The sequence below is a fragment of the Mauremys mutica genome, chromosome 4 (assembly GCF_020497125.1).
Source record: "Mauremys mutica isolate MM-2020 ecotype Southern chromosome 4, ASM2049712v1, whole genome shotgun sequence".
Taxonomy (NCBI): domain Eukaryota; kingdom Metazoa; phylum Chordata; order Testudines; family Geoemydidae; genus Mauremys; species Mauremys mutica.
In genome coordinates, this window is record NC_059075.1 from 124,880,937 (window position 1) to 124,907,729 (window position 26,793).

At 53.4% G+C, this 26,793-nt stretch overlaps 1 protein-coding gene across 1 annotated transcript; it reads left to right on the forward strand.

The window, feature by feature from the left end:
* Positions 1–257: 257 nt before the first annotated feature.
* Positions 258–26,793, forward strand: GNAT2 (G protein subunit alpha transducin 2). Its single transcript, XM_045016467.1, has 9 exons — positions 258–369; positions 8,346–8,543; positions 13,207–13,249; positions 14,524–14,665; positions 15,689–15,846; positions 17,393–17,521; positions 17,868–17,997; positions 25,910–26,063; positions 26,586–26,793. Exons 2-9 carry the CDS (start codon positions 8,426–8,428, stop codon positions 26,774–26,776), a joined length of 1,065 nt encoding a protein of 354 aa, XP_044872402.1. The 5' UTR covers positions 258–369; positions 8,346–8,425; the 3' UTR covers positions 26,777–26,793.

Consider the following 26,793-nt stretch of genomic DNA (forward strand, 5'->3'; position numbering starts at 1 on the left):
CAACAATGATAAAATGTTGCTGTCTCTTCAGTTTTGGAATACCACTCCGGTCGTCTCTCCCAACCTGGGGTGAGCCTGGAGATAGTAAGACAGTTGCTACCTCCCCTCCCCGCCAGATAGGCCCCCATACCAATCCTGGGTCGCTGGTAGGCTGTGGGGTTGGGGCTTGGGGTTGGATGGTAAGGCTAAGGGATGGCAGCAGGGGACAGGTTTGTAACTTCATGTCCATCTCTGATTCACAGATTGCAAGGCCAGAAGGAACCACTGTGATCATCCAGCCTGACCCCTGTAGAACACAGGCCAAAGAACTGCTCCAAAAGAATTCCTAGAGCCGATCTGTTAGAAAACATCCCGTCTTGATTTAAAATGGTCAGTGATGGAGAATCCACCGTGACCCTTGGTCAGTTGTTCCAATGGCTAATTACCCTCCCTGTTAAAAATGTATGCCTTATTTCCAATCTGAATTTGTTTAACCTTGGGTCAGGTTAGACCTTTCTCTGCTAGATCAGTTGGGCAGCAGGTTACTAATTACATTTTTGAAGCCTGTCCCTACTTTGGAGGACGTTACCCTGAGGCATGCCACCAAGAGACAGAGAAGGCACTAGGCAGGTCAGCAGGATATGCAGCAGTGCTAGTCACTAGGCTGTGCTGCCTGGTAATCTGAGTGCCAAAACACACTCTCTTTGCCTTAAAGCTGCAGACCAGCACAAAATGCACGGCAAGATAAACAGACCTCTGCAGGAATTATTCTGAATGCCGAGAGTCTGAGCTAGTCCAGTGCCCTGTCATCTCTATGCATTTTGAACTGTCTCACTTTGGGAGATATACTTCATCAAACACTATGGTCGCAGAAAGCTCAGAGCACCGCTCAAAGTCGGAAGCAAAGGGCCATTTTATATTGATTTCTCTTTCCGCATTTGCCGCTTCAATAAAGAAGCCTGCATTACAATGCATTAGATTTTTAACCCCCGTGGCGCGCCAGCCAGGTATGGGAAGTGTCGGCTGCACAGGTTGGAGAGGGAAGTTTTTGATATTTCAGAGAAATACACACTGCGTAGGTCACAGTCTACCAGTGCCATTTTGAGTACGTGGGGGTGGGGCCAACGGGGCGGGAGAGGGACAGGGGATGGTGAGTGCTGGCTTGGCCAAAGGCTGAGGGAGATTTACATTTCAGAGAAATAAACACTGCAGAGCTTAAATTCCCCACCATGGATCATGCTATTATGAGCAGGGGAAGAGGGAAGGAGAGGATGATAAAATCTGAGCGGGTTCAGGCTCCTAGCTCACAACTGCCCAAAACGGCCGCAGCCACTGGGTCCTGGAACAAAGGTTGTTTAACCCCCTGTAAAACAGCCCCCCACATTTTTCTCCCCAATGGTGGGAGTCCCTGACCATGCCCATTATCTATCTGTCTTATGTTCAGGCGCCTGTTTCTTTGGCCTTGCAGAAGGAACCCCGCCCTTTGCGACTCTTCTTGTGTCTCTTCTGCTGGGGGAATTGAAAGGAAAATAAACATTCCAGCGTCCCCAAAAATAACTTCTTCCCGGAGCCAAGTCACATGGAAAAGTCCAGCAGCGTCGACTTACTCCGGGGCTGTCTGCGAGGCACTGTTCTAGGAGTCCTTCTGGCTGGGTAGCTGAATCAGGCTCATTACCCTGGGAGTTCGCGGCACTTCCCATAGGGCTAGGGGTGGAGATCTCCTGGGTGGGCATGGCCCCTGTGGCTTCGGGAGTCGCTCAGGGTGATCTCTCCCCTGCCCCCCAATCAGTTGACACTTAGCTAGGTTGGTAGTCAGGGTGGCTTTGGCGATCAACTGTAGTACTGCAGAAACATGGTGGAGAAGGCTGTCCCAAACTGGGCTATATGTGACTCTCTCATCCAAATTAGCCATGGCGTACTGCCCACGTGGAAGGAGTATGTGAGCCATTAATCTCTGAAAGGTCGCCACTGCCCCTGCCACCCAAATGGCATTGTTGGAAAATCATTGGTGCAGTCCAAAGGGTGTGGCAAACACGGTCTTTTCCCTGGATCCCGGAGTCAAAGGGGATCTGCCAACCCCAGGAGGTGGGGAGGGAGTGCCACCCATCCTCATTCTGCCCCGAAACCAGCTCCAACCCCAGCCACAGCTCTGCTTCAACCCCAAAGCAGTTCTGTCTCATTCCCTCTCCACCCCCAGGCCAACTTCGACCCTAGACGCAGCTCCAGTCCGCCCCCTGCTCTGCCAACAGCCCAGCTCCATTCTGCCCCCAGCCCAGCTCTACTCCGCCCCCTGCTCTGCCCCCAGATGCAGCTCCATTCTGCCCCCCGCCCAGCTCCACACCGCCCCCTGCTCTGCCCCCAGGTCAGCTCCACCCTCAGCCACAGCTCCACTCCGCCCCCTGCTCTGCCAACAGCCCAGCTCTGCCCTCAGCCACAGCTCCACTCTGCCCCCTGCTCTGCCAACTGACCAGCTCCGCCCCCGGCCCAGCTCTGCCAACAGCCCAGCTCAGTGGTTCCCAATGCGGTGCCCGCGGGCACCATGGCGCCCGCGGGGGCATCTTAATGCGCCCGCATCCTGGCCCCTGGGAGAGCACCTGCCGAAATGCCGCCAAATTTCAGCGGCATTTCGGTGGGGATGCCTCTCGATGACGCCGCTTGCCATCAGCGAGAGGCATCGCCGCCGAAATGCCGCCGAAATTCGGCAGCATTTCATCGGGTGCTCCACCGCCACAGTGATCCTTCGGCTGGCGCCTGCCAGCCAAAAAGGTTGGGGACCACTGGCACAGCTCCATTCTGCCCCCAGTCCAGCTCCACTCCGCCCCCTGCTCTGCCAACAGACCAGCTCCGCCCTCAGCCACAGCTCCACTCCGCCCCCTGCTCTGCCAACAGACCAGCTCCGCCCCCAGTCCACCTCCACTCCACCCCCTGCTCTGCCAACAGACCAGCTCCACCCCCAGCCCAGCTCCACTCCGCCCCCTGCTCTGCCAACAGACCAGCTCCACCCCCAGCCCAGCTCCACTCCGCCCCCTGCTCTGCCAACAGCCCAGCTCAGCCCCCAGCCCAGCTCCACTCCGCCCCCTGCTCTGCCAACAGACCAGCTCCGCCCTCAGCCACAGCTCCACTCCGCCCCCTGCTCTGCCAACAGACCAGCTCCGCCCCCAGTCCACCTCCACTCCGCCCCCTGCTCTGCCAACAGACCAGCTCCGCCCCCAGTCCACCTCCACTCCATCCCCTGCTCTGCCAACAGACCAGCTCCACCCCCAGCCCAGCTCCACTCCGCCCCCTGCTCTGCCAACAGACCAGCTCCTCCCCCAGCCCAGCTCCACTCCGCCCCCTGCTCTGCCAACAGACCAGCTCCACCCCCAGCCCAGCTCCACTCCGCCCCCTGCTCTGCCAACAGACCAGCTCCGCCCTCAGCCACAGCTCCACTCCGCCCCCTGCTCTGCCAACAGACCAGCTCTGCCCCCAGTCCACCTCCACTCCGCCCCCTGCTCTGCCAACAGCCCAGCTCAGCCCCCAGCCCAGCTCCACTCCGCCCCCTGCTCTGCCAACAGACCAGCTCCGCCCCCAGCCCAGCTCCACTCCGCCCCCTGCTCTGCCAACAGACCAGCTCCGCCCCCAGTCCACCTCCACTCCACCCCCTGCTCTGCCAACAGACCAGCTCCACCCCCAGCCCAGCTCCACTCCGCCCCCTGCTCTGCCAACAGCCCAGCTCAGCCCCCAGCCCAGCTCCACTCCGCCCCCTGCTCTGCCAACAGACCAGCTCCGCCCTCAGCCACAGCTCCACTCCGCCCCCTGCTCTGCCAACAGACCAGCTCCGCCCCCAGTCCACCTCCACTCCGCCCCCTGCTCTGCCAACAGACCAGCTCCGCCCCCAGTCCACCTCCACTCCCCCCCCTGCTCTGCCAACAGACCAGCTCCACCCCCAGCCCAGCTCCACTCCGCCCCCTGCTCTGCCAACAGACCAGCTCCACCCCCAGCCCAGCTCCACTCCGCCCCCTGCTCTGCCAACAGACCAGCTCCACCCCCAGCCCAGCTCCACTCCGCCCCCTGCTCTGCCAACAGACCAGCTCCGCCCTCAGCCACAGCTCCACTCCGCCCCCTGCTCTGCCAACAGACCAGCTCTGCCCCCAGTCCACCTCCACTCCGCCCCCTGCTCTGCCAACAGACCAGCTCAGCCCCCAGCCCAGCTCCACTCCGCCCCCTGCTCTGCCAACAGACCAGCTCCGCCCCCAGTCCACCTCCACTCCGCCCCCTGCTCTGCCAACAGACCAGCTCCGCCCCCAGTCCACCTCCACTCCCCCCCCTGCTCTGCCAACAGACCAGCTCCCCCCCCAGCCCAGCTCCACTCCGCCCCCTGCTCTGCCAACAGACCAGCTCCGCCCCCAGTCCACCTCCACTCCGCCCCCTGCTCTGCCAACAGACCAGCTCCGCCCCCAGTCCACCTCCACTCCACCCCCTGCTCTGCCAACAGACCAGCTCCACCCCCAGCCCAGCTCCACTCCGCCCCCTGCTCTGCCAACAGCCCAGCTCCGCCCCCAGCCCAGCTCCACTCCGCCCCCTGCTCTGCCAACAGACCAGCTCCGCCCCCAGTCCACCTCCACTCCGCCCCCTGCTCTGCCAACAGACCAGCTCCGCCCCCAGCCCAGCTCCACTCCACCCCCTGCTCTGCCAACAGACCAGCTCCACCCCCAGCCCAGCTCCACTCCGCCCCCTGCTCTGCCAACAGCCCAGCTCAGCCCCCAGCCCAGCTCCACTCCGCCCCCTGCTCTGCCCAGCTCTGCTTCTACCCCAGCTCCTCCCGCACCCACAGTTCCGCCCTCAGCTCCACTGCTGACCCAACTGTGCAGTAATGGAGGTGAGTGCGGACAGATTCCATTACTGGTAAGGGGGCGGGGGGGGGTGGAGGCATGTGACAGGAAAAGTTTGGGCACCACTGAGCTAGATAGTTCTCCATAAAGTTCATGGCATCCTTCAAGGTCTCGTGCCTATGCGTTAACAGCCAGGCCCATCCTCCTGTAGGCAGGGCCAGCTCCAGGGGTTTTACCACCCCAAGCAGCCAAAAAAAGTGATCGTGATCTGTGGCAATTCAGCCAGAGGTCCTTCACTCCGAGCGGGAGCGAGGGACCCTCTGCCGAATTGCCGCTGAATACCTGGACGTGCTGCCCCGCTCCGGAGTTGCCACCCCAAGCACCTGCTTGCTAAGCTGGTGCCTGGAGCTGGCCCTGCCTGTAGGAAAAGTCTTGTTGAATTGTTCTACAAGCATGAACTACACCACTAGTACACCCGTCCGGGATTCTGGCTTCAGCAATGATCTTTTAGCTTCTGGGCTACGGTTCGTGGGCATGCACCTGGAGGATATGCCTCCTCCCAGAACTGCCCTCATATAGTCTTGGGCCGCTACCAAGTCAAGGTCCCAGTAGGTGGTTTGAGCTGGTTCTGACACATGGGGAACCACTAGCATGGCCCAGTGCTCCACAGCTCAGGGGGAGGCTACTCCGCCTCACTACGTCCCTGGGGCACTGCCCACTATCAGGGGATTAGCAAATCAAGTGCCAGGTCCAGAGGCCCCTTTGGCAAGGTAGAGCAGGGCAGCAAAGCAGTTGGGATGGTTCCGACCCTCAGTCAGGGCAGAGCAGCAAAGCAATCTATGGATCTTAGGCCCTCAGGCAGGGTGGAGCACCAAACAGTCTCCGGGTTTATGCCCTTAGGTAGGGAAGAGCAAGATCCTGGCTCAGGCATATAGCAGACAAATGCAGGCCTCTTGACCTAAGATGGGAAGGCTGCCACCTCAGGGGTTGGGTTGGCAGCAGAGGTAGAGAAAGCCAGGCCCACCCTACTCCTCTAGGACAGCAGGGATCCTACCACAACACACTGACTCAGGTTCTGACAGCAAAACTGGACTAACACCTGCTTTCCCTAGGCTACTTCCTGGGAGAGGGGTTCCGTAGTCATGGGGTCCTCTGTCTCATCGGGGTATTCAGCTGCTGGCATTCCGGGTTGCTCCTCTCCACTCTCAGCTTCCTCCGGGTGCTCCTCAGCTGGGTGGCAGGGCCCAGGGTCTGCAGCAGGCTTAGGACATCTATCTCCTTTCCTGGCTCAGGCTCAACTGAGCTAGTAGCCCCATGCCCACCTTTTATACTTCCTGTCCTGCCCCTTAGCTTCCAACAGGAGGGTTGGGCTGGGCCTGGCTCCACCCACCAGGGCTCAGAGAGCAGTTCCTCCCTCTCTGGCTCAGTGGGAGGCCACTCTACCTCACTACATGGCCTCTTGGGGGCCTCCAATGCTATCCACAGAACAACAGGGTGCCTCCCCTTGGCAAAAATCTGGTCCAGCTTGTGATAGGAGAGGCAGGGGCTGGGACCATTCCAGAGGCTTGGGTGTCCTTTCCTGTGGCGTGGCACTGGAATCTGTCCTGGGAGTGACCCCTGTCCATCACTGGATTCGATACAGATTCGTATATCTTGGTATTCTGAGGGTAGCTACTAAGGCAGGACTAGGCCATCTCCCCAGCTCATAAGGAAATCCATGATCTCTGCATGGCTCCCTGGGGATGCATGCGGCATGGCTGCTGCACCACTGAGAGGGATATGTGACTCTGGCAGTGTGTACACATGGATGGTACACAGGTGGCTGCATGCCAGTGTTTAAACGGAGATGACATCGAGTCAATATGATGCCAGAGTAGCAGAAGGTATGCAGGTAAAAAGACAGGCCAATCCAGGTGCAAAGCAGTGCAGTGTGGGATAGCAGTGGGAGGATTGCCAGAGGCAGAACTGTTCTTCAAAATACAGATATGTCCACACGGACCTGTGCTGGACTAACTCATCTCAAAATGGACTCAATCCACTTGCAAAATGGATTAGCCAATTTGCAAAAAGTGGCCAGATAATTAAAAACAAAAAGAAAAGAAAGACAGAGATTGTGTTAGATGGACACTGGCCATTTTAATCCAAAACAATAGTTAATGTAGGGGGACCCCACAATCTGTATAGAGACGCTCTTGGCATTTTTCTGGCTGTTAGTATGTTTCTAATGTGATAACATTTGAATGCTGCAGCTGACCAATTCCAAAATTTCAGAGAATGGAATTTCATGGGCAGAACTGTGCAGATTTTGGTGAAAACTCAGCAACTGGAAGGGGAAAAAATGGGGAAAATGGCAGCTGGTTGACAGACCCAGCATTTCAACCACTTCTGCCATCATCATCCCAGATCAAAGAACCAGTTGATGTTGTCACCTTCCAGCACAACCCCCGCTAGCCAGCTCAGCTCTGCCCATCCTCCCAAGAGACTTTAACATGTAACCCCTTGAATTATTTATCTCCTAGATAGAAATAAGACTGGGGGAATGAAGGGGCACGGGAGTGCACACAGAGCCTCTGGCTGGGGGTGGGAAATGGAGGACCCTGGTATGGGGGAGGTGGGGCACACAGAGCTACTGGCATATGTTGGAGAGGGAAGGGGGGCACAGAGTCCCTCCCATGGTGGGAAAGTGAGGAATGGAGGACATGGGAGAAAAGGGGAATGAGGGGCGTACATAGAGCCACTGGCATGGAGCAGGGTGGGAGGAGTCCCTGAAATAGAGAGGGCTGGGAGAATGGCACCGAAAGAGCCTGTGGGGAGAATGGAAGTGAGCCAGGAGCCCCTGGGGTGGGCAAGGAGCTCAGCTGACAGAAGCTATGAAGTGTGCAAACTTCTAGCTAGCCAATGATCGATGAATTTCTGATGCACACATTGCCGTGATACTGGGGCCCCAGCTGCTAGGGTGCTGGCTGTCCCTCTCGGCTGCTAGTTAAACAGCCTCTTCTAGATCTGGAGCAACAGAAAGGAGAAGGCTGGTTTATGCAGCAGGCCCCTGGCCAACATTTTTCATCTAGAGCTCTCCATCTCTATGCGTCTGGCCTGGGGCCCCCCAAGTCACACACCATAGGGCCCCTGCAGCAGCGGGATTCCTTCCCTTGTGTGCTTACAGGAGGGGGGTCGCTCTCTCTTCCCCCGTTACATAATGACCCTGTCTGGCCCGCCCGCAGCCTCATTCAGTGTTCTCATTTCCCAGGCATTAATCTTTGCCATCTTGGGCTCATCTAATTGGATTTCCCAGGTCACATGGTGAGATAAAAAGTCCCCAATCCGTAGGACAGAAATTGGGTTATCCATGGGGAATTAAGGTAAAGAGCAGAGAGAGAGAGAGAGAGAGGGGCAAGGTGAAGGGCTCCCATGCTGCCATCGTAGCAGTCTCTAGCTGGCAGCGGTCCTGCGTGGAACTCCAGAGCCAGGCTGCAGCGTGAGGCCCTTCTCTGGCACCGTGGAGGGTCAGGCATAGATATATATATTTTTTTCTCTCTCTCTCCCCACCCCGTAAAGGGTGAGTGACCCAGGGTGAAGAGCTGGAAGAGACAGAGGAGCTAGAGGAGTTAGAGGAGCTAGAGGAGGAAGACGACGAGATGGGGAGTGGAGCGAGCGCTGAAGATAAAGAACTGGCCAAAAGGTCCAAGGAGCTGGAGAAGAAACTCCAGGAAGATGCAGACAAGGAGGCAAAGACGGTCAAGCTGCTGCTGTTAGGTAAGCATGAGAGCTGGGCAACGCTGCAGCTTGCCTGGGGCACCTTCAGCTCCTAGGGTGGATCCAGAAATGAACGGGCAGGGAAGCAGTTCTGTACCATGCAGAGCTGGTCTCCATGCATGTAATAAATGTGCAGACTGCGGAGAATGGTGATTCAGGATCAATGCAGGGTAGGAGGGAGATTGTTAGCCTGTGCCAACCCAGCCTGGCTAAGCAGAGCCTGGGACGAAGGCAACCCTCAGATGAGACATGGTGATGCCAAGCTAGGGAAGGTGGGGCAAGAAAGGAGAAACTGGGGTTATTGTTGCAGGGCCTGAGGACAATCAGTTTATGTGAAGGGATTAGAAAATGGCAGTATCTGCTGGTGGCCAAGGGATGGGAGACAGAAGAAAGAGAAGAGGGAGCATGAAATGCAGCACAGGACCAACGCAAGAGGGCTTGGTCTGGCTGTTTCAGTCCATGTTGGGTTCAGAGATATGGTCACCCTGAGTTTTTTTTTGTTGTTTTTCTCATTTTTTTCCAACTGAGAGGAGGATCTGTTCCTAAGTAGCACCAGATGGGCTCTCATTAGTTTGATGACTTCCTAACTGAAGCGATTAGCTGGGACACAGAGATTTCTCAGCCAATCGGATGTGACAAAAGGTCACAAACACCCTCTTGAGAGAAGCCTGGGTGAAGGGGGCAGCACCTCAGTAGGGATTAAAATCTATTTGTAATTTTCCAGAAGGGGCGGTGGTGGAGGGGTGGGAGGAAATAGGAATGCTGTGGCTAGTGTCAGCACTTGGTAACTACATACCTGGGTCTTTCAGCATTGGAAGGAGGGGCGGGGGGCGCTTTGGATTGATTTGGTGACTCACCAAGGGCCACGTGTGAAAAGGGAATTGATCAGAGTAATTTTTCTGGCCAAAAATGACAAGCAAAGACGTATATGTAATGTTTCACTTCACATGAGAGTTTAGTGGCTGAAGCACAGGTCAGAGGATCAGGACACCTGGGTTCTAGCCCCAGCTCTGCTGCAGCCTCACAGTTTGACCTACAGAGTCCCCAGCTGTCAAACAGGATGGCAGTACTATCCCTACCCACATGCATACAGTGTGTGAGGTGTAAGGGCTGGATCAGGCAGCGAGGCTACTCTGGTGAGCAAGGCATTGCAGGATCAAACCACATCTCTAACACTGATGAAGCGCTTTGAGATCTCTGGCCTAGAGAAAGGCAGAGGGTGATGATGATTGGGTCCATTACCTGCTTGTTGGTAGAAAACCCTCGGTGCTCCATGAGCAGTGTGACTAGAAAGGGATGGACTTTATTTCTGAACACATTGATTTTACCTGACTACTAAAAGCCTCCATGTAGCCTAATATCCCACTGGCAGAAGGGCCTGTTCTCTGAGTCTGCATCTGCATTACTGAGTCATTAGACCGAGACTTCACAAGCCTGCTGATCTGCAAGCTGGAGCGAATGGGACGATCCCACTCCTGGACTGGGTGCCTCTCTCAGGCCTTTTACGGGCACTAGAACATTAGCTGAGTACTGCAAACAGCAGAATGCTGGGGCAGTTCTCACTGCCAGCCCGGCACTGCTGAGGCAAGGGAGCCTGCTAGGAGATGCCAAGGGCACGCACGGTTTAGTCCTTCTAAAGCCACGATGGAGCTGGAGGCTCCAGCCTGCTCTCATTCTCCTACAGCGTCCCCTCTCCTGTTCTCTAGGCTCCAGCTCAGAGCACAGCTTCCTTTGGGCCTGTGCTGCTCAGGTGAAGCTGCTGCTCACTCTGGCATGGTGAAGTTTGGGGCACCCAAATCTTATACATGTGCATGTAAAGTCAGCCAGGAGGGGTCCAAGTGTCTTCTTCAAGGCAACTGGGGGGAGGTATGAGGGATGGATGGAATCATAGAATATCAGGGTTGGAAGGGACCACAGGAGGTCATCTAGTCCAACCCCCTGCTCAAAGCAGGACCAATTCCCAGGGAGGACCTATCCAGAAGGTAGGGAGCAGGTGTGAGGGTGAAGGTTAGGCCAGTGCATGGTCATGGGCGGGGGAAACCCCCCACTGACAGGCACCTCCAATCAATTCCCACTTAGTGTCACAATCAGCAAGGGTAATTCACTACCGCCCTCTTCCAATCAAGATCAGGCATCTCCTCCTAAAAGAAAGGCTCCTGGTCACACTGAAGAGATGAGATCGATACAGCAATGTCTGGCTGAGGTCTCTGGCCTGGGCATGGCAGCAGCTCTGACTACATGCGCACATGGTCTGGGGGGCCACCAGGTGGCACCATTCCAGCCCAGGAACTGGTCACTGGGGGGTCAGTCCTGGTCTGCAGCTCAGGGTGCCCTAAGCCACTCTCCGTGATTCCTACGCTCGCTCCCCGTGCCTGGAGAGAGCTCCAAGCCTGTGCCAGATCCGCAGCAACGTGAAGGCAGCAGAATAAATCCTTGTTCCAGAGTTGTAGGAAACTCTTGGGGGGGTTGTAGGAAAGATGGCACTTGAGAGGAGAACGGAGATTGAGGCTAGAAGCCCCTGCTGGAAACCCAGCATCCCACCCAGCTCCTGGGAGCCGAGAGAGGCCAGCAGGGTCCATCTCAGCCCAGAGCCACTCTGGGGCTAATGCTTCCCGGATTTCTAGGTTACAGCGCGGCTGCCTCACTGCTCGCACGGCAGGGGCAGGAAGCCTACATCTGATGCTGCGCAGCGCCATAAGGTTCATCCAGGTGACGGCAGGGAGGCTGGGATCAGCGCGATTAGGCCCTAATTCTAAGCAGCTTCCTGGTTTGGAATAAGCTGCTTAAAGCGATGAGATGAGGCGACACCCGGCGCTTGCGGCCAAGAACCGAAGGGCAGGTGACGAGAACGGAGGCAGGAGAGTGAGAGGGGGAGGCTAAGAAAAGCAAAGGCCGCGGCTGGGCTGGGCGTGCCCAAGGGCTGAGGCTGTGTTACGGTTCAGGGAATCCCAGCTCCAGGCGGAGTCCAGGCCCACCGACATGGTCCTCTCTACCCTGCTGGGGCACAGTATGATAGTCCCAGCATGACAGACACATGGGCCAGGCTTGCTGTGGAGGGGGGCTTATGGCATAACTAGGCCCTCCGACCCTGCAGCAATGTCAGGTCCTTCATGCCGACGGCAGCCGTGGGCATGGGACTCGAGTGTTCCCCACAGCAGCTAGCCTTTGAGCACTGCTGATGGGCTCTGGAGGGAGGGATCGCCAGCCTTCCTGGGCCAGGGAAATGAGTCGAGCCAGTGGGGAGCCTCTGAGGAATAAAAAGGGGGCATGAGCAAGGCACAGGGGGTCTCCCTTGGCCTGAGAAAGCTGTTCAGGCCCTGCTGACTGCAGGGGTATATAACCAGGGGTTCTTCTGATCCACCAGACCAGCAAGGCCCAGTACTGAGAGGAGTGGGTGGGACAGGAGCCAGAGCAGAGGGGCTCAGTGACAATGCACTAGATAGTCTGCAGGTGGGTTGGGTGGATGGAGGTTGCAGACTCAGGTGAGGGGGTGTGGAAGGATGATGGAAGCTGCAGGATATTGCTCTGGCAAATGGATCCTGGAGGTATGGGTGTAGCGAAGGATCTGAATACTGGGCAGCCAGGCAAGAGGGTTCGTTGGGGCAGGAGAGTTGTGAAGGCTAGATACCCTTATCGAGCTACAAGACTGGAAGGGACCTCAACAGGGAAACCTAGTCCCTCCTCCCATGCCGAGGCAGGCCCACCCCAATGGCTGTAACCTATTTTTAAGCCCCTCCAGCCTCCCAAGCTGAACTTGCCTTACAGGTAGAAAGTTATTCCTAAAAAATTCAACCTAAGCCTCTCTGTCTGCCCAGTAAGCGGCTTGCTACTTGTCCTGCCCTCGGTGGCCAAGGAGAGCAATAGATCGCTGGCCTCTGTGTAACCACCTTTACATGCTATGTTTCTCCCTCAGCCATCTCATCTCTAGACCACACATGCCCAGTTCTTTCCTCATCCCCTACCCTGCGGGGCACAAGATGGTTTGAACCTTGGGCAGAGGGGTCAGGTTTGCGCTGGAAGTGCCTGTCCCAGCTTCCACAGGGTGAGGACTTGGTAACCGGGAGATGAGCTGGGGTACAGCTGGCTGGCATGGAGCCTCCAATGAACATCACACATGCTGGTGAACAGCGGCAGTAAGGGAAGCGCAGCTGTCCCATGCATCCCTCCCCCTTCCCAGAGCCCTGGCAATGCACCAGCACCCAACGAGGGGAGCCAGGCACCTCTGGGGGTGGCTGCTGAAGGGGAGAGGCCAGGCGGTTATGTAAAAGCAGGATCACTCTCTGGTTCCTAGACAGCCAGCTTGACCATTCCCTCAAAACAAGGCCATTCCCTGGGTTGGGCTCTTGATGAGCTCGTGGGAGCCCAGGGCCCGGATCAACTGACCTGTTTGATCCACATTAATATGCCACTAAATAACCCCGCACTGGAGAAATCCATCCATGCTGAAGTGTCTGAGGGGCCAACCCCAGAGACAAGCGCATGAGGGAAAGGAGTGAAGAGCAGAATAGATGCTGCATACAGAGCACTGTATATCCAGGTCCTTACGCTGGTCCCAGTGCCGTAGGATCCGAGTGCCCCAGAGCTGTGGTCCCCTCTAAGGTGCACACGTCTCTCTCTCTTTCTGGATGCTGGCACTCAAACGTTTCCTCCGGCTCTTTTCCAGGTGCCGGGGAGTCAGGCAAGAGCACAATCGTCAAACAGATGAAGTGAGTACCACAGGAGGGCTAAGGGTCGGTTGCCCAGAACACAGCCCAAGGTGGTTTCCTTCTAGGAGCCTAATCTAGGCATGAATGTAGCGTGATTAACCCCTGCGCTGCTGCTGGGCCAGGATGCCTGCCGGCTGGCAATACCTTAGCAAGATTAATAAAAAGGGATTAAACAACTAAACAAAAATAGCATCTGCAGTTATGCTAGCTAGGAGGGAAAGGTGCCCAGTTCTTCTGCTTTGAGGCACAAGCTGATCAGCTGGGGTCTCTTCATGTGACATCTCAGTAACAAGTGATGGGGGTGGGGATGGAAGGTTCATTTCTCCCACGCACCTGCTACAGCCCACTCTCAAGACAAGGAGATTAGCCTAGACAGACAGCAAATCTAGCATCTCAGCACCCATGCCCTGTGGAACATCCCAGCGAATGGATGGAGTGCGGGCACATCCCATGTGAGCTGTTGGCATATGGGGTACTGGTGGCAAGTTGATGGCCAGCTATACCAAACAGCAGGCTGCAAGTCTCCAGGCACAAGGGAGGAGGAAACCACCACACTCCCTTTGTGCATCGCTCCTTGCTGTGCTGGGTCTCTGATGTAAGCCCCATGGGGCAGGGAACACAAACCGTCATGGAGTTACACAGGGAGCAAGTGAGCTCTATGTGTCAGCAAAGTCCAGTCGCAGAAGGTCCCATGTGATCTGACCTTCCCCTATGAATCTGAGGTTCTGTCACAGGCAGAGCCATGTGTGGTCAGTCCAGGAGCCAGCGAGCTAATCTGTGCCATGGGTCTCAGACCACTTTCCTTTCAAAGCTGGTATCCTGGTCTTCATTGAGCCAGCCGATGGAGGGCGTTTTCTTGTTGCATCTGGACTTGGCTGCCAGGCACCTGTGTAGATCACAATGGGCCCAATTGTAAGCCGGGCTGCATGCCAGCAGGGGTAGATAGGGGTGTAAGGAGTTCCCTTTCTCCCTTGCATGAGGTGACACATTGTCAGACACTGCTAGCAGATGCCACTCAGGCTGCTACCCCTCCCCTCACATACTGAGCAGCGGTGTGGTTCCTCAGCTCCGCACCCCACCCCAGCCAGCACCAGGGGAAAGTCAGCTATGCCAGGAAAACAGCAGGCATTCAAGCTGGCACAGTTCAGTCCCTGCACTGCCGCCTTCGGGCTGGAGGACAAGGTGCCAACATCTGTGCTGCAGGGAGAGGCCTGCCAGGGAAGCAAGGCTGTGATCCCTGGTAAAGGCAGTGTTTCATTCCCTTCCCCCCGCAGGATTATCCACCAAGATGGTTACACGCAAGAAGAGTGCCTGGAATTCAAGTCCATCATCTACGGCAACGTGCTGCAGTCAATCCTTGCCATCATCCGAGCGATGTCCACGCTGGGGATAGATTACGCCGAATCAGGGCGAGGGGTCAGTATGCTGTCCCTGCCTCCACTGGAACATCTGTCTGGCCCCTGGACAGGGGAAGGCAGGTGGGGTGGGAGGGGCACGCGGTCCCCACATGTTAATCTGTTTGAGTGCCTGCAATTCCCAGTTATATGCAGGAGCCCTGGGAGAGGCTGCAGGGTAGCCTGGGATGCAGGATGCTGCTCTTGGGTTGGAGAGGAAGTTTGTTCCTTCTGAGCCCCGGCAGCGGGGAGATGGCTTCACTGGTGTTCACTCGAGCTAGCGTGTGAAGAATAGCAGCGTGGATGCTGCGGCTCGAGCGGAAGCTCAGGCTAGCTGTGTGAGTCCAAGCCCACCTGACCCCCTGGGTCTGAGCTCAGGGAGCTAGTCCAAGCCCGCGCCCAAACTGCAATATCCATACTGCTATTTTTAGCACACTTGCTCAAGTCTGTCTACTGGGATTGGGAGGCTGTGGTGTAGACATACCCTGTGTCTCTCATTCACTCCTGCTAGAAGCCAAACGTTCCCAGCTGCTCCTTACAACAGCAGACAAATATTTTAATAGACACCACTGCCACTCAGTGGGCAAGTGACAGTCGTCTGGTTCCATTGCCATGTGATGTAGATTGGAAGGGAAGGGCAAGACCTCCAAGTGTGGGAAAGAGGAGCTGTGGGGAAGGAGAGTCCAGAGAGGAGGGTCCTGCTCCTTTCATTATTCGCAGAGGAACGAGGAGTTTGGTTTCCCGTTGCTTCAGGCACCATACTGCTATGGGTGTGTTGCCATCTACTGGTTAAGGAAAGCATTCCGGGAGCAGTTAGAGTTCCCCACTCCCGGGCCTGGCCAGACAGGATTCTGGGCATGTTTCCCACATTCTCTGGGGAAGCTGTTCTTGAAAAATCAGCAGGGTTGGGTGGGGGAAGAATTTAAATGTCAAAATCCACATTAAAACCCCACAAAACCTTACCCTGTTCAGATGGGCCCAAAGCAGGTCTGCCATTCATGCCCGTCTCTGGCCCCAGTCTGCTCACCGGCTCGGTCTCTTACAGGATGATGGGCGGCAGCTGTGCAACTTGGCAGATTCCATCGAGGAGGGCACCATGCCCCCGGAGCTAGTGGACTGTATAAAAAAGCTGTGGAAAGATGCGGGAGTCCAGGCCTGTTTTGACAGAGCAGCTGAGTACCAGCTCAACGACTCCGCTTCCTAGTAAGTCTGTCCCTATAGCCCAGTCATTAGGAAAAGCAACTGCCAAACGGCAAGATCCTCCAGGGATGGACACGCACATATTGGGACACAGAGGGTTCATCCATCATTGGGGCTCAGTGCCGTGAATCTTCCCCTTCACTGGTGCTGAAGTGACTGATTTCTTTATGAAGCAGGTACCACTCCCCCCCTACTGCCATGTAAAAAAACTTGGACTCAGCTTTTCACCAGCAGCCAAGGGAAAGGGAAGGAGAAATTCCAGGTGAAGGGGCCAATCTGCTCCCTTTGAAGCCAGTGGAAATTTTAGCACTGAGTCCAAGGAGAGCCTTGTCCATCAAGGGAAGGGTACATGTCCCTTAAAGGACTTTAGAAAACAAGCAAGACAGACCAGAATGGCTTTGAAGCATCAAGTTGCACGCACTCTCATAATTCACTAGGTAACAAGCGAGGTCCTCTGTGCTCCCACTTAGCCCAGAACAGCTCCATGTGAGATACAGAACACAGGGGATTATCCCTCATGGCCAAGATAGTGCTACTGTGTCAGACAAAGCCTCTAAACACCACTGACATGCGACTATCACTGCCTGCTGCAGTGGGGGTGCCCACCCCTCATTACCAGCCTACTTCCTGTACCCTTAATTGATGCCACATGCCAGGGTATTTCAGGCATCTGAGCACCAACCTGCCTCATGTACTATTACAGGCTGCACTATCTAAGGCAAATGAGGTATTTCAGACTCTGGCTTCCAGTAGCCTCAGGGCCAAATGCTGCTTTTGCTCCCAGCAGCGTAAATCCACTGAAGACAGTGGTTACTCCAGACACACCCTGGTGTCAACACCATCGCAATTTGTCCCTTCAGGTTACTTTAACATAGTTCTCAAGGGCCCAGAGCCATGGTCTGGCACAACAGCTGCAGAGCAGAGGCATGGGCACATTACAGGGAATGCTGCAGGGAACACACTTCATTGTTTCACTCTGTTGATCCAAACGAGGCCATTCTCTGACTTCATAAACCCCAGCCTGCCACGCAGCTCCCTTGTAGGCTGCAGCAGCTGCACAGTCCCATTCAACAGCAGAATGGAGGAGCAACTGTGGATGCTGGAACTTAAGGTTACAGGCTTTCCATACCACAGAGCTGCTCCATCACCTCCCACCAGCAGGGTCCACCTGTCTGCCTCCATCTGTCGTCTCTTGCCTTGTTGTTAGATTGTTAGTTCTTTGGGCCATAGCAGACCCTGCTTGTTCAGCACCTGGCCCAAGGGGGTCATGCTCCATGCTCCTAGGTGCTGCCGCAATGCAGGTAAGGTGGCTATGTGCACACTTTGACCCTGGTTAGTCATGAACTGGGATTTTCTTGCTCTACAGTTGGGCTAGAAGGACATCTCCTCTCCCTCAGGCTAGCGGAATCGCTTGGACCTTCCCACTGTCCTCTCCTACGATTGCTAGCTCATTGATAACACCTTACCCCAGACCTCCTTCCTCATGCCCGATAGCTATATGCCCTATCCCTTAGGACTGCCCCCAACAGCTCTCTGCATTCCTGCCTAGCTACCTGAACCAGCTGGATCGGATCACAGCCCCCGATTACCTCCCCAACGAACAGGATGTACTACGATCTCGAGTGAAGACCACAGGGATCATAGAGACCAAGTTCGCTGTCAAAGATCTTAACTTCAGGTGAGTGCATATGCACGTGTGTCCCTCTCCCCTTTGGAGGCATCACTGACCCAGGTATCCTGGCCAAATTCCAGCCAGGATAATGACATTTATTTCAGTTGGCTGGGAGAGCCTGCCCCACATACCATCCTAAACAGCTGTGTTTCTTGGCTGGTGTAAATCTGCAGGGTGCCATTGTGCTGTCAGTTTACACCAGGTAAGAATCTGGCCCTCTGCACTCATGTAAACAGCTGCCACATCCCAACTCGGCGGGGGCTGGGTTTCTGCGATGGGTGCTAGGACTGCTTGCGTGTTCAGTGCTCTGGGCGGGAAGGGGCTAACAACAGCAGAATTATTCCCTCCACAGGATGTTTGACGTGGGAGGACAGCGGTCAGAGCGCAAAAAGTGGATCCACTGCTTCGAAGGCGTGACCTGCATTATCTTCTGCGGAGCCCTCAGCGCCTATGACATGGTGCTAGTAGAGGATGATGAAGTGGTATGTTCTCTCTCTTAATCCCTATCTGCTGATGGCACTGGGACCACTGCTCCTTTGCCACCAGAACACAGCTGGGTGGCTGCTATCTCCTTTTTCAGAGCACCCGGAAACGGAAAAAACTCCTAGCTCAGCTGGGCAACATCTGGGAGCCACCACCCAGATTTTAAGAAAATAGCATCTCCCTAGCACAGAGAGTGCTAAGGAGAGGGGTGAGCACCAACTCTTGCTTGGTATGAAGTGCCTGTATTGCCTGGAACACAGGGAGGCTCCGGCAGGCAACAGAGCCATGAATACCCTTGAATGGCAGCTTGCGGTTTACATTGTGCTGCTCAGACGCAAATCCAGGAAGCAAAATAGCACTTGCCTGACATCAGATTAACCCACGTCTGAAAATAAATGCCTGCCTTCCAGCTAGTACAGCTAGCACCTAAAGCTAATTCACATAGCACAGTGACATCCCGTGGCTGGTTAAGGCAAAGGATATTTCAGGAGGCTGCCCCATGGCTTGCCTTTCAAGAGGGCACGAGAAATCAATAGAAGGAAGATGGGCTTGTGGTTAAAGCACGAGGTACGAGAGCTGGATACTGTTCCCAGCCTATGTGACCTTGGACAGAGAACTGACACCTGGATTTTCAGAAGTACCTGCACTCCTGGCTGATTTCGATAGGCATGGTGGGTGCACGGCCCCTCTGGAAAAACACACTCAATTGTTCTGCAGCTTCCGTCTCTGTCAGTGAGGGATCATAGCACTGACCTTTCAAGGTTAGCATGGGGCTGAATTCAGTGGAACATCTGTAATGGCGTTCTCATCCTCAGCCCTATCTCCCTGCTGCAGAGCAAGTGCAGAATGTTGGCACATCGATTTCAGAACCTGTAAACTAGGAAGCAAAGGTGGAAAGTTTAGAGGAAAAATCGGGAATGGCTCAGATGTGAGCCACAAGCATGGAAACCTGCTTCACAGCAAGAAACTAAAGATGCTCAGTCTGTTTAATTTGCCCGAGAGAAGGTTAAGAGGTGACTTGATCCCAGCACAGAAGCTCCTGAGCAGGAAGGTTTCCAATGGCAGAGAATCTTTAATCTAGCAGACAAAGGCAGACAACGGCTGGGAGACCCAACAGCTAGACACATGCAGACTAGATAGAAGGTGCACATTTTTAGCAGCCAGGATGTTTAAACCATTAGAACAACCTACCTGGGCACGTGCTGGCATGGGGGGCTTGGAGACTAAGCACTGCATCAGGAGAGCTGGTAAGAATGGGATTCACAGAACCCAGCAACCTGAGCAGGGAGCCACCCAAGCCGGCCAGTTGAAGAGCAGGGGCCTGGCATTGCCTCAGTGACCTAACTCCATGGGGTTGGGGTGCCATCCCCAATAGGCAGAACACTCACCTGGCATATGGGAGATCCAGCTTTGAATCCCCGCTCTAATCCGGAGCAGGAACTTGGACCCACATCATCCATCTCCCAGCTATGTACCCTGAGGTGGTGTGTTCCAGGGCAGGTCTCTCTTGACCTCTCCTGCTGAAGCTGTCCCACTTTGTCTGAAACACTTAAGTTGCCCTTGGAGCAGGGACAGGACCTTGGGTCTCCCAGGAGGTGCACTAACCCCTGGGCTATAATCTCTCTCTCTCTCTCTCTCTCTCTCTGGACCAGTGGCTGTTTCAATATCCCACACAAAGAACAGCTTCGCCAGAAGAAATGGAGACACCTGCCCCAGAGTATGCCAGAGCCTGGCAGTCAGGGCACTCAGCTGAGGGGGGGGGGGGGGGGATTCAAGTTCATGTCCCTGCTCTGAATCAAGCAGAAGGGGATTCAAACCTAGACCTTCCAGCTGAGTGCTCCAACCACTGAGTGATTGAGTACAGGGTGAACCCGCACCATGTGTTGTGTGGGTTAGCGTGCTCAGAGCATGTCTACAGGATTGGGCACAGCAAGCGAGACAGGTGGGGTAACACCTCGTTTGAGGATCAGACCAGGCAGCTCAGCAGTCTCAGGAATTAGCAGCTTTGCACATGTCCACCAGTGGAAGCAGAGGTGCCAAGGAATTTAGGCACATTCAGGGTTAAGCAGCAGATGAGCAGGGGGTTTAGGATCTAAGTTCCTTTGTGGGTCTAGCCTGGAGTCTTTAAATCAAAATTGGGTCTCTTCCTAAAACCTCTGTGCTAGCTCAGTCAGGGGTTGCAGGAATCCCTGGGTGGGTTCTCTGGCCTGTGCTGTGCAGGTCAGACTAGATGACTTCTTTTGTTTTTAAAATCTATCTAGCTATGTAGGAGCTAGAAAAAGGACAACAGCCAAACAGCATGGCCAAGACTGCAGCTTTGAGAAACCCCAGGAGAATTACCACATCCTGTGTGGGGACAATACAGGTGAAATCCTGGCCCCACTAACATCAGTGACAAAGCTCCCGTTGACTTCACGGGGCTAGGGTTCCCCCCAAGTCAGTGGTTGCCGAAAGTCAGATGTCAGCATAGGGAGGAATTGAGTCTTATGATAATTAAACTCACAGGAAGTGATACACCTGTAATGAACGTACATGTATCAAAGAGGCAGCGATGGCTTGCAGAACTAGCCAGGCAGCAAGCTGCAGCTGAACAGCTGTGCCCATAGCTGAAGAAATCCCTTAGAACAGTTTGCAGTTTTACCATGAAAAGCTATTCATAACTCTGCTGCTTATATGTGCAGTTACATAACGGATGGATGGAAAAATCATTGTCCATTCACCCACCGCTTGCTCGCTTTGTGAAGCGATGCAGGGGAAGGCAGCCACAGATGGGCCCGATCCACCCCACCACTCTGAACCTGGCTCCCAACTGCAGCTGGAGCCCCATCTCCAAGGGGCTCCCTTATTACACTAGGAAGCAGAGGCTGAAAAAGATTTGTCCACCACAAACCCCGATCAGCTGCACTTGAGCTCCCAGTGCGATGCTGTGGCCAAAAAGGCTGATGGGATCCTGGGATGCATAAACAGGGGAATCTCGAGTAGGAGCAGAGAAGTTATTTTTTCTCTGTATTTGGCACTGGTGGGAGCAGTGCTGGAACCCTGTGTCCAGTTCTGGAGTTCACAAATTCAAAGAGGATGTTGATAAATTAATCATAGAATCATAGAACTTCAGATCAGAAGGGACCATTATGATCATCTAGTCTGACCTCCCGCAAGATGCAGGCCACAAAAGCTGACCCACCCACTCCTGAAGTAATTCTCTCCCTTGACTCAGCCGTTGAAGTCCCCAAATCCTGATTTAAAGACTTCAAGTAGCAGATAATCCTCCAGCAAGCGACCCCTGCCCCATGCTGCGGAGGAAGGCGAAAAACCTCCAGGGCCACTGCCAATCTACCCTGGAGGAAAATTCCTTCCCGACCCCAAATATGGCGGTCAGCTGAACCCCGAGCATGCGGGCAAGACTCTCCAGCCAGACACTCAGGAAAAAGACTTTCAATATCCCAACATTGGAGAGGGGTCACAAGAATGATTGACGGGTTAGAAAATGTGCGTTATAATGACAAACTCAAGGAGCTCTATTTAGTCTAACAGAGAAGGTGAAGGGGTGACTTGATCAGTCTATAAATACCAATTTGGGGAACAAATATTTAATAACGGGCTCTTCACTCCAGCAGACAACGGCCTACCACGAGCCAGTGTCGGGAAGCTGAAGCTTGACAAATTCAGGCTGGAAATCAGGCATAAAATTTTAACAGTGCAAGTAATTAACCATTGGCACAACTGACCAAGGGTCAACGGTGGATTCTCCATCACTGACCATTTTTAAATCACCAATGGGCTATTCTCTGCTCTGGGAATGATTTGGGGCAGGTCTCTGGCCTGTGCCCTACAGGGCATCAGACTACCCAATCATGATGGTCCCTCCTGGCCATGAGTTTGTCGCCCAAGCAGTTCCCTTGCCCTTCAGGGCCTGCACATAGCTGACCCTTAAGGCCCCCTCGATTTGAGGTGGAGGAACACTACAGGCTCAGCTGGGTCCTCATCTGCACATGTGGAACTTCTTTTAAGATCACCAGGAATTATCTTATTTTTTCCCCAATGTACATTACTTTGCACTTACCAATGTTGAATTTAATCTGTCATTTTGTTGCCCAGTCAGTTTGTGAGCTCCCCATGTAACTGTTCGCAGTCAGCTGTAGACTTAAATAATTTTGTATAATCTGCAAATTTTGCCACTTCACTGTTCACTCTCTTTTCCAGATCATTACTTAATATGTTGAATAGCACAAGTCCCAGCACAGATCCTTGGGGGACCCCGCTGTTTACCTCTCTCCTTTGTGAAAACTGATCATTTATTCCTACCCTTTGTTTCCTGTCTTTTAACCAGTTACTGCTCTATGAGGACCTTCCCTATTATCTCACACCTACTTAGTTTGCTTAAGAGCCTTTGGTCAGGGACCTTGTCAAAGGCTTTCTGAAAATTCAAGTACCCTAGATCCTCTGGATCACCCTTGTCCACATTCTTGTTGACGCCTTCAAAGAATAGACTGGTGAGGCATGATTTCCCTTTACAAAAGATAATGACTATTCCCCAAATTATGTTCACTGGTGTGTCTGATAACTCTGCTCTTTACTGTAGTTTCTACCACTTTGCCCAGTACTGAAGTTAGTTTTATCAGCCTGTAATTGCCAGGATTGCCTCTGGAACCTTTTTAAAATTGGTGTTACGTTAAATCACCCTCTGTACCGGATGACGGGAGGATAGCTAAGCGCAGGTTACATACCTCAGTTAGTAGCTCTGCAGCTTCATATTCGAGCTCCTTCAGAACTCGTGGGTGAATCCCATCTGGTCCTGGTGACTTATTACTGTTTAGTCTGTCAATTTGTTCCAAATCTCCTCTATCAACACCTCACTGTGGGACAATGCCTGAGATTTGTCATTCAAACAGGGCCCAAAGGGGACTGAGAAGCATATTCTGGTTTTGGTTTATAACAGATGAAGCAAGAGCAGAGAGCCTTCTTAAAATCAGACCACCACCACTCTTAGGATGATTTGTATTTCAGTAGCACCCAGCAGCCCCAACCAAGACCAGGGTCTCCATGGTGCTACATGCTGCACAGACCGACAGTAGAGACAGCCCCTGGCCCAAAATGCTGACCCTTTGAACAGAAACAGCATGGTGGAAATAACAGATCATCCTCCCCCTTGCACAGGTCGGGGCCTAAAACACCAGGGAGACAGACCTGCCCACGTTCACACAGGGAGGGAGTGTAGGGCAGAGCACAGAACAGAACCCACATCTCCTCAGTTGCAGTCCAGTTCCTTAGCCCCAGTGTCTAATACTCCAGCTCCATCAGACACTGGTGATCTAATGCCCCCCAGCAGGGAGAGGGTTTTATCCATCTCTTACTGCTGGGATCCCACAGAGCATCCATCCAGGTCAGCTTGCTCTGGGACTTCCTTAAAGAGAAGACACGAAGAGAGAATGAGCTCTAGGATCCAGGCTCGTTCCTGCAGTGCCAGCCATTTGGTTCCCGCAGGCCAATCCAAGGGCCGGTGGACTTTCACAGCAGCTCCCCCCTAACATGACGCTCAGCCTCCAGCTTCCTTGACCAAGAGTCTCTTCAGAGCCCCCATTTCATGTACAAACAGCATCAAGGGGAAATCGGAGCAGTGCAGCCTGTGGGGAATGTTTTGGATACCACTAGTCAGGCAGGGCGCTGGCTCCATAGGGGCTCTCAGCCTCTCCTTCAAACAACACATGGAGGGTGAAGAGCAGAGAAAGCTGGTGATAAGGAGGCAGAAAACAGTAACAAGATGCCTCCAGTATTGTCTGCCCCTGCTAGGAGCAGCCCTCTGAGGGAAGCCAGCTCATTAACACACCAGCAGCCCTCCTGCATGCAGATGGTTGTCCTTCAAACAGGGCACCTGCTTCTCTTCTGCCCTCAGGATGGATTAATGCAGAAGGGCTCCTTGGCCCTGCCGGTTATTAAAACAAACTGCTTTGGAGGAGATTTGCAAATCAGAGAACATGCTCCACAGCTGGAGGAGAGTTCTCTTCTCAGTAGACAAGAGACTATGGACAGGGGAGACTGAACTCCTCCTTCTCTTTGGTTGGACTCAGAAGGGACAAACCAGGGGGCAGCATTTTAGACTTTCACAAGATGCTGGAAAAAGTCCCTACTCTGGTACCCTTCCAGACAGGCAAGGGGCATGAGGGAGACTACACAGTCAAGCCCTTAGGAGCAGGAAGGAGAGCAAGGAGGAAGAAAGGCCTAGTGGATAGGGCATGGGAAATCTGGGTTCAGTTCTCACCTCAGAGTTCCTTGTGTGACCTTGGGCAAGTCACCTGATCTACCCTCTGGCTCAGTTTCCTCTATACAGTGGGGATAGGACTTCTCTGCCTCTGGGGTGTGTTGTGATCCATTAACATTTGGGAGGTGCTCATACTACCAGGGGGTGGAGTTGGAGGCTGCTTGTGATAGTCCCATAGCAGAGATTTGGGCCAGCGTGGACTAGTTTTCTCAAGGAAGATAGTCCTATCACAGCTGACTTGCAAACCCAGAGGTTAAGAGAATGATCTTGTTTTGTGGAGGGCACTGTAGTGATCACAGAGGGTGATTTCTGAAGGGCCTGCCTATCCTAAAGCACCTGCAAGTCCTCTTGTGGCTCTGCTGGAAGACCCATAGGCGATGGCTCCTTAGAGAGACAGAGCACATACTCTCTGCCATTGGAATGCTATGGGAGATAACTGGCCATTATTTTAGTAATGGGGTCTCAGCTCAGTTATTTAGACAGTGACTTCTCACATCTGATTCTTCCCCACACGCAGAGCCCGCTTTGCAGCAATTAGGAATCTGGCATTAGCGTTCTGACATTAGGAGGTGAGGGTGCAGAGTGACAGAAGTCCTTCACTCTGGACTCCCCAGTAGCTGTTGTGACAACCCATAGAAACAGCCAGCTGCCTACAGTGTGGCAACAGAAATTAGGGCTACCGAGCTATCTGGCTTTGAGGAGCAGGAACATGAAGATTCTCAAGGCAAAAAGAATCCTCCAACAACTCTAACCAAGCAGTTCAAGACTTCCCTATCATTGGCCATTTCGATAAATATTCTCCCATAGAAACCACCCACAACCTTCTCTTTGGCAACACGTGCTTGTTACAGCAAAAGAACAGGAGAGTTTGCAAAAGACAAAAGGTAAAATCAACTTGCTGAAATGCAGTTGGTTTGGCTGCTGGTTTCCAGCTGCTGTATCTGTACTTTCCCCCTCGCTGCTGGGAGTACTTTAAGTTCAGCAACAGTAAATCTCTCCAACGCTTTCTTGTGTCTCAAGAGAGCTTTATTAGTGGTATTATGGTAGCAGCTGGAGGGCCTTGTGATGGACCTGGGCCCCACTGTGCTTGGCACAGAAAAGTCTCTGCTCCAACGAGCTTACAGTCGAGTGAATTTGTTCCCCTTGTACTTTCAGTCATGGCATCATCTGAAAACTGGAGGCCTGTTGAAACTGCAAAAAAGCCACCATGGAAGGATGCTGATTTGCTTTGTTTAAAATCCAGTTGGTCTAAAGCTTCTGGCTAGCCACAGAGTCCTTACCTGGGGCTACGACAAACAGGAAACATCACGGCTTTATGACCAGTAAAGGCTTCACCATTGTAACAGTATAAAGTGCTGTCCTCACCTTTACAGCTGCAAAAACTGTGGAGATCAAAAAGCATGTACAATTAGCAGCAGCTCAGGCAATGGCTGTTGTAGAGCCTCAGCCTGTTTGAGGAACAAGCTTGAGTAGGAGTCGGGACTTGCACATGTTAACAAGCCACAGAAACTTGAGTGGGGGGAGAGCTTTCAGTATGTGTTAGACCAAGCAAGGACCTGCCCACCCTTACTTTCTGAAACCAGAACGAGCAAGGTCTTTACAACACACTCACCTCTGAAATTTCTTTACAAATGATGTGGTCTTTTTGTCTTCAGAACCGCATGCATGAGTCTCTGCATCTGTTCAACAGTATATGCAACCACAAGTTCTTTGCTGCCACCTCCATTATTCTGTTCCTCAACAAGAAGGACCTCTTTGAGGAAAAGATCAAGAAAGTCCACCTCAGCATTTGCTTCCCAGATTACGATGGTGAGTTGGTCTAAAAACTTTACCTCCCCCTTCCCCACTTTGTGCTAGTGTTTAGGCCGAGTCTAAAAACAAAACAAAACAAAAAAATCAAATCAGAGTAACGGGTGGGAAGAAGTGTGTAGCACAAAAGCCACGAAGGAATAAAAAATGGTTGTCTTGGGAAAAGTCATTAGGATCAAGCTAGGCCTCTGCAGCTAGGAAAAGGAGAGGATCTGTATTAAGCATTACCACCTTGGGATGATTTGGTAGGAACAAAGAGGTTTTGACTCAAGGCTGAACCACCCCAAGAGAAGGTCTGCTTGCTCTTCACCTCTTGTGTAGAAAGCACGTCACTGCCCAGGGCAGTCACTCCAATCCTGTTCTTTGCCATGTTTTGGGAGAATTAAATGCACATTAAAGGATCACATTTCCTCTGCTGGCCACAGATCCAGCCAAATCACAATGGGCTTTGAGGAGTTTCTAATTAGTGCAGTCTACCTAATCAGCAGCACTTAGCAGCAGTTATTTCCTTCCCCAAAATAGGTCCCAATACATTTGAAGATGCAGGAAATTACATCAAGAATCAGTTCCTTGATCTCAACATGCGAAAAGATGTGAAAGAAATCTACAGTCATATGACCTGCGCCACAGACACACAGAACGTTAAATTTGTGTTTGACGCAGTCACGGATGTCATCATCAAAGAGAACCTCAAGGACTGTGGTCTCTTCTAGAACTCCAACTTTTGCAG

Coding starts and splice junctions, on each gene's coding strand:
- GNAT2 (XM_045016467.1), top strand. CDS start 8,426: ATGGGGAGTGGAGCGAGCGCTGAAGATAAAGAACTGGCCAAAAGGTCC. Junction 14,666..15,688: donor ACGCCGAATCAGGGCGAGGG/GTCAGTATGCTG, acceptor GGTCTCTTACAG/GATGATGGGCGGCAGCTGTG. Junction 17,998..25,909: donor TAGTAGAGGATGATGAAGTG/GTATGTTCTCTC, acceptor TTTTGTCTTCAG/AACCGCATGCATGAGTCTCT.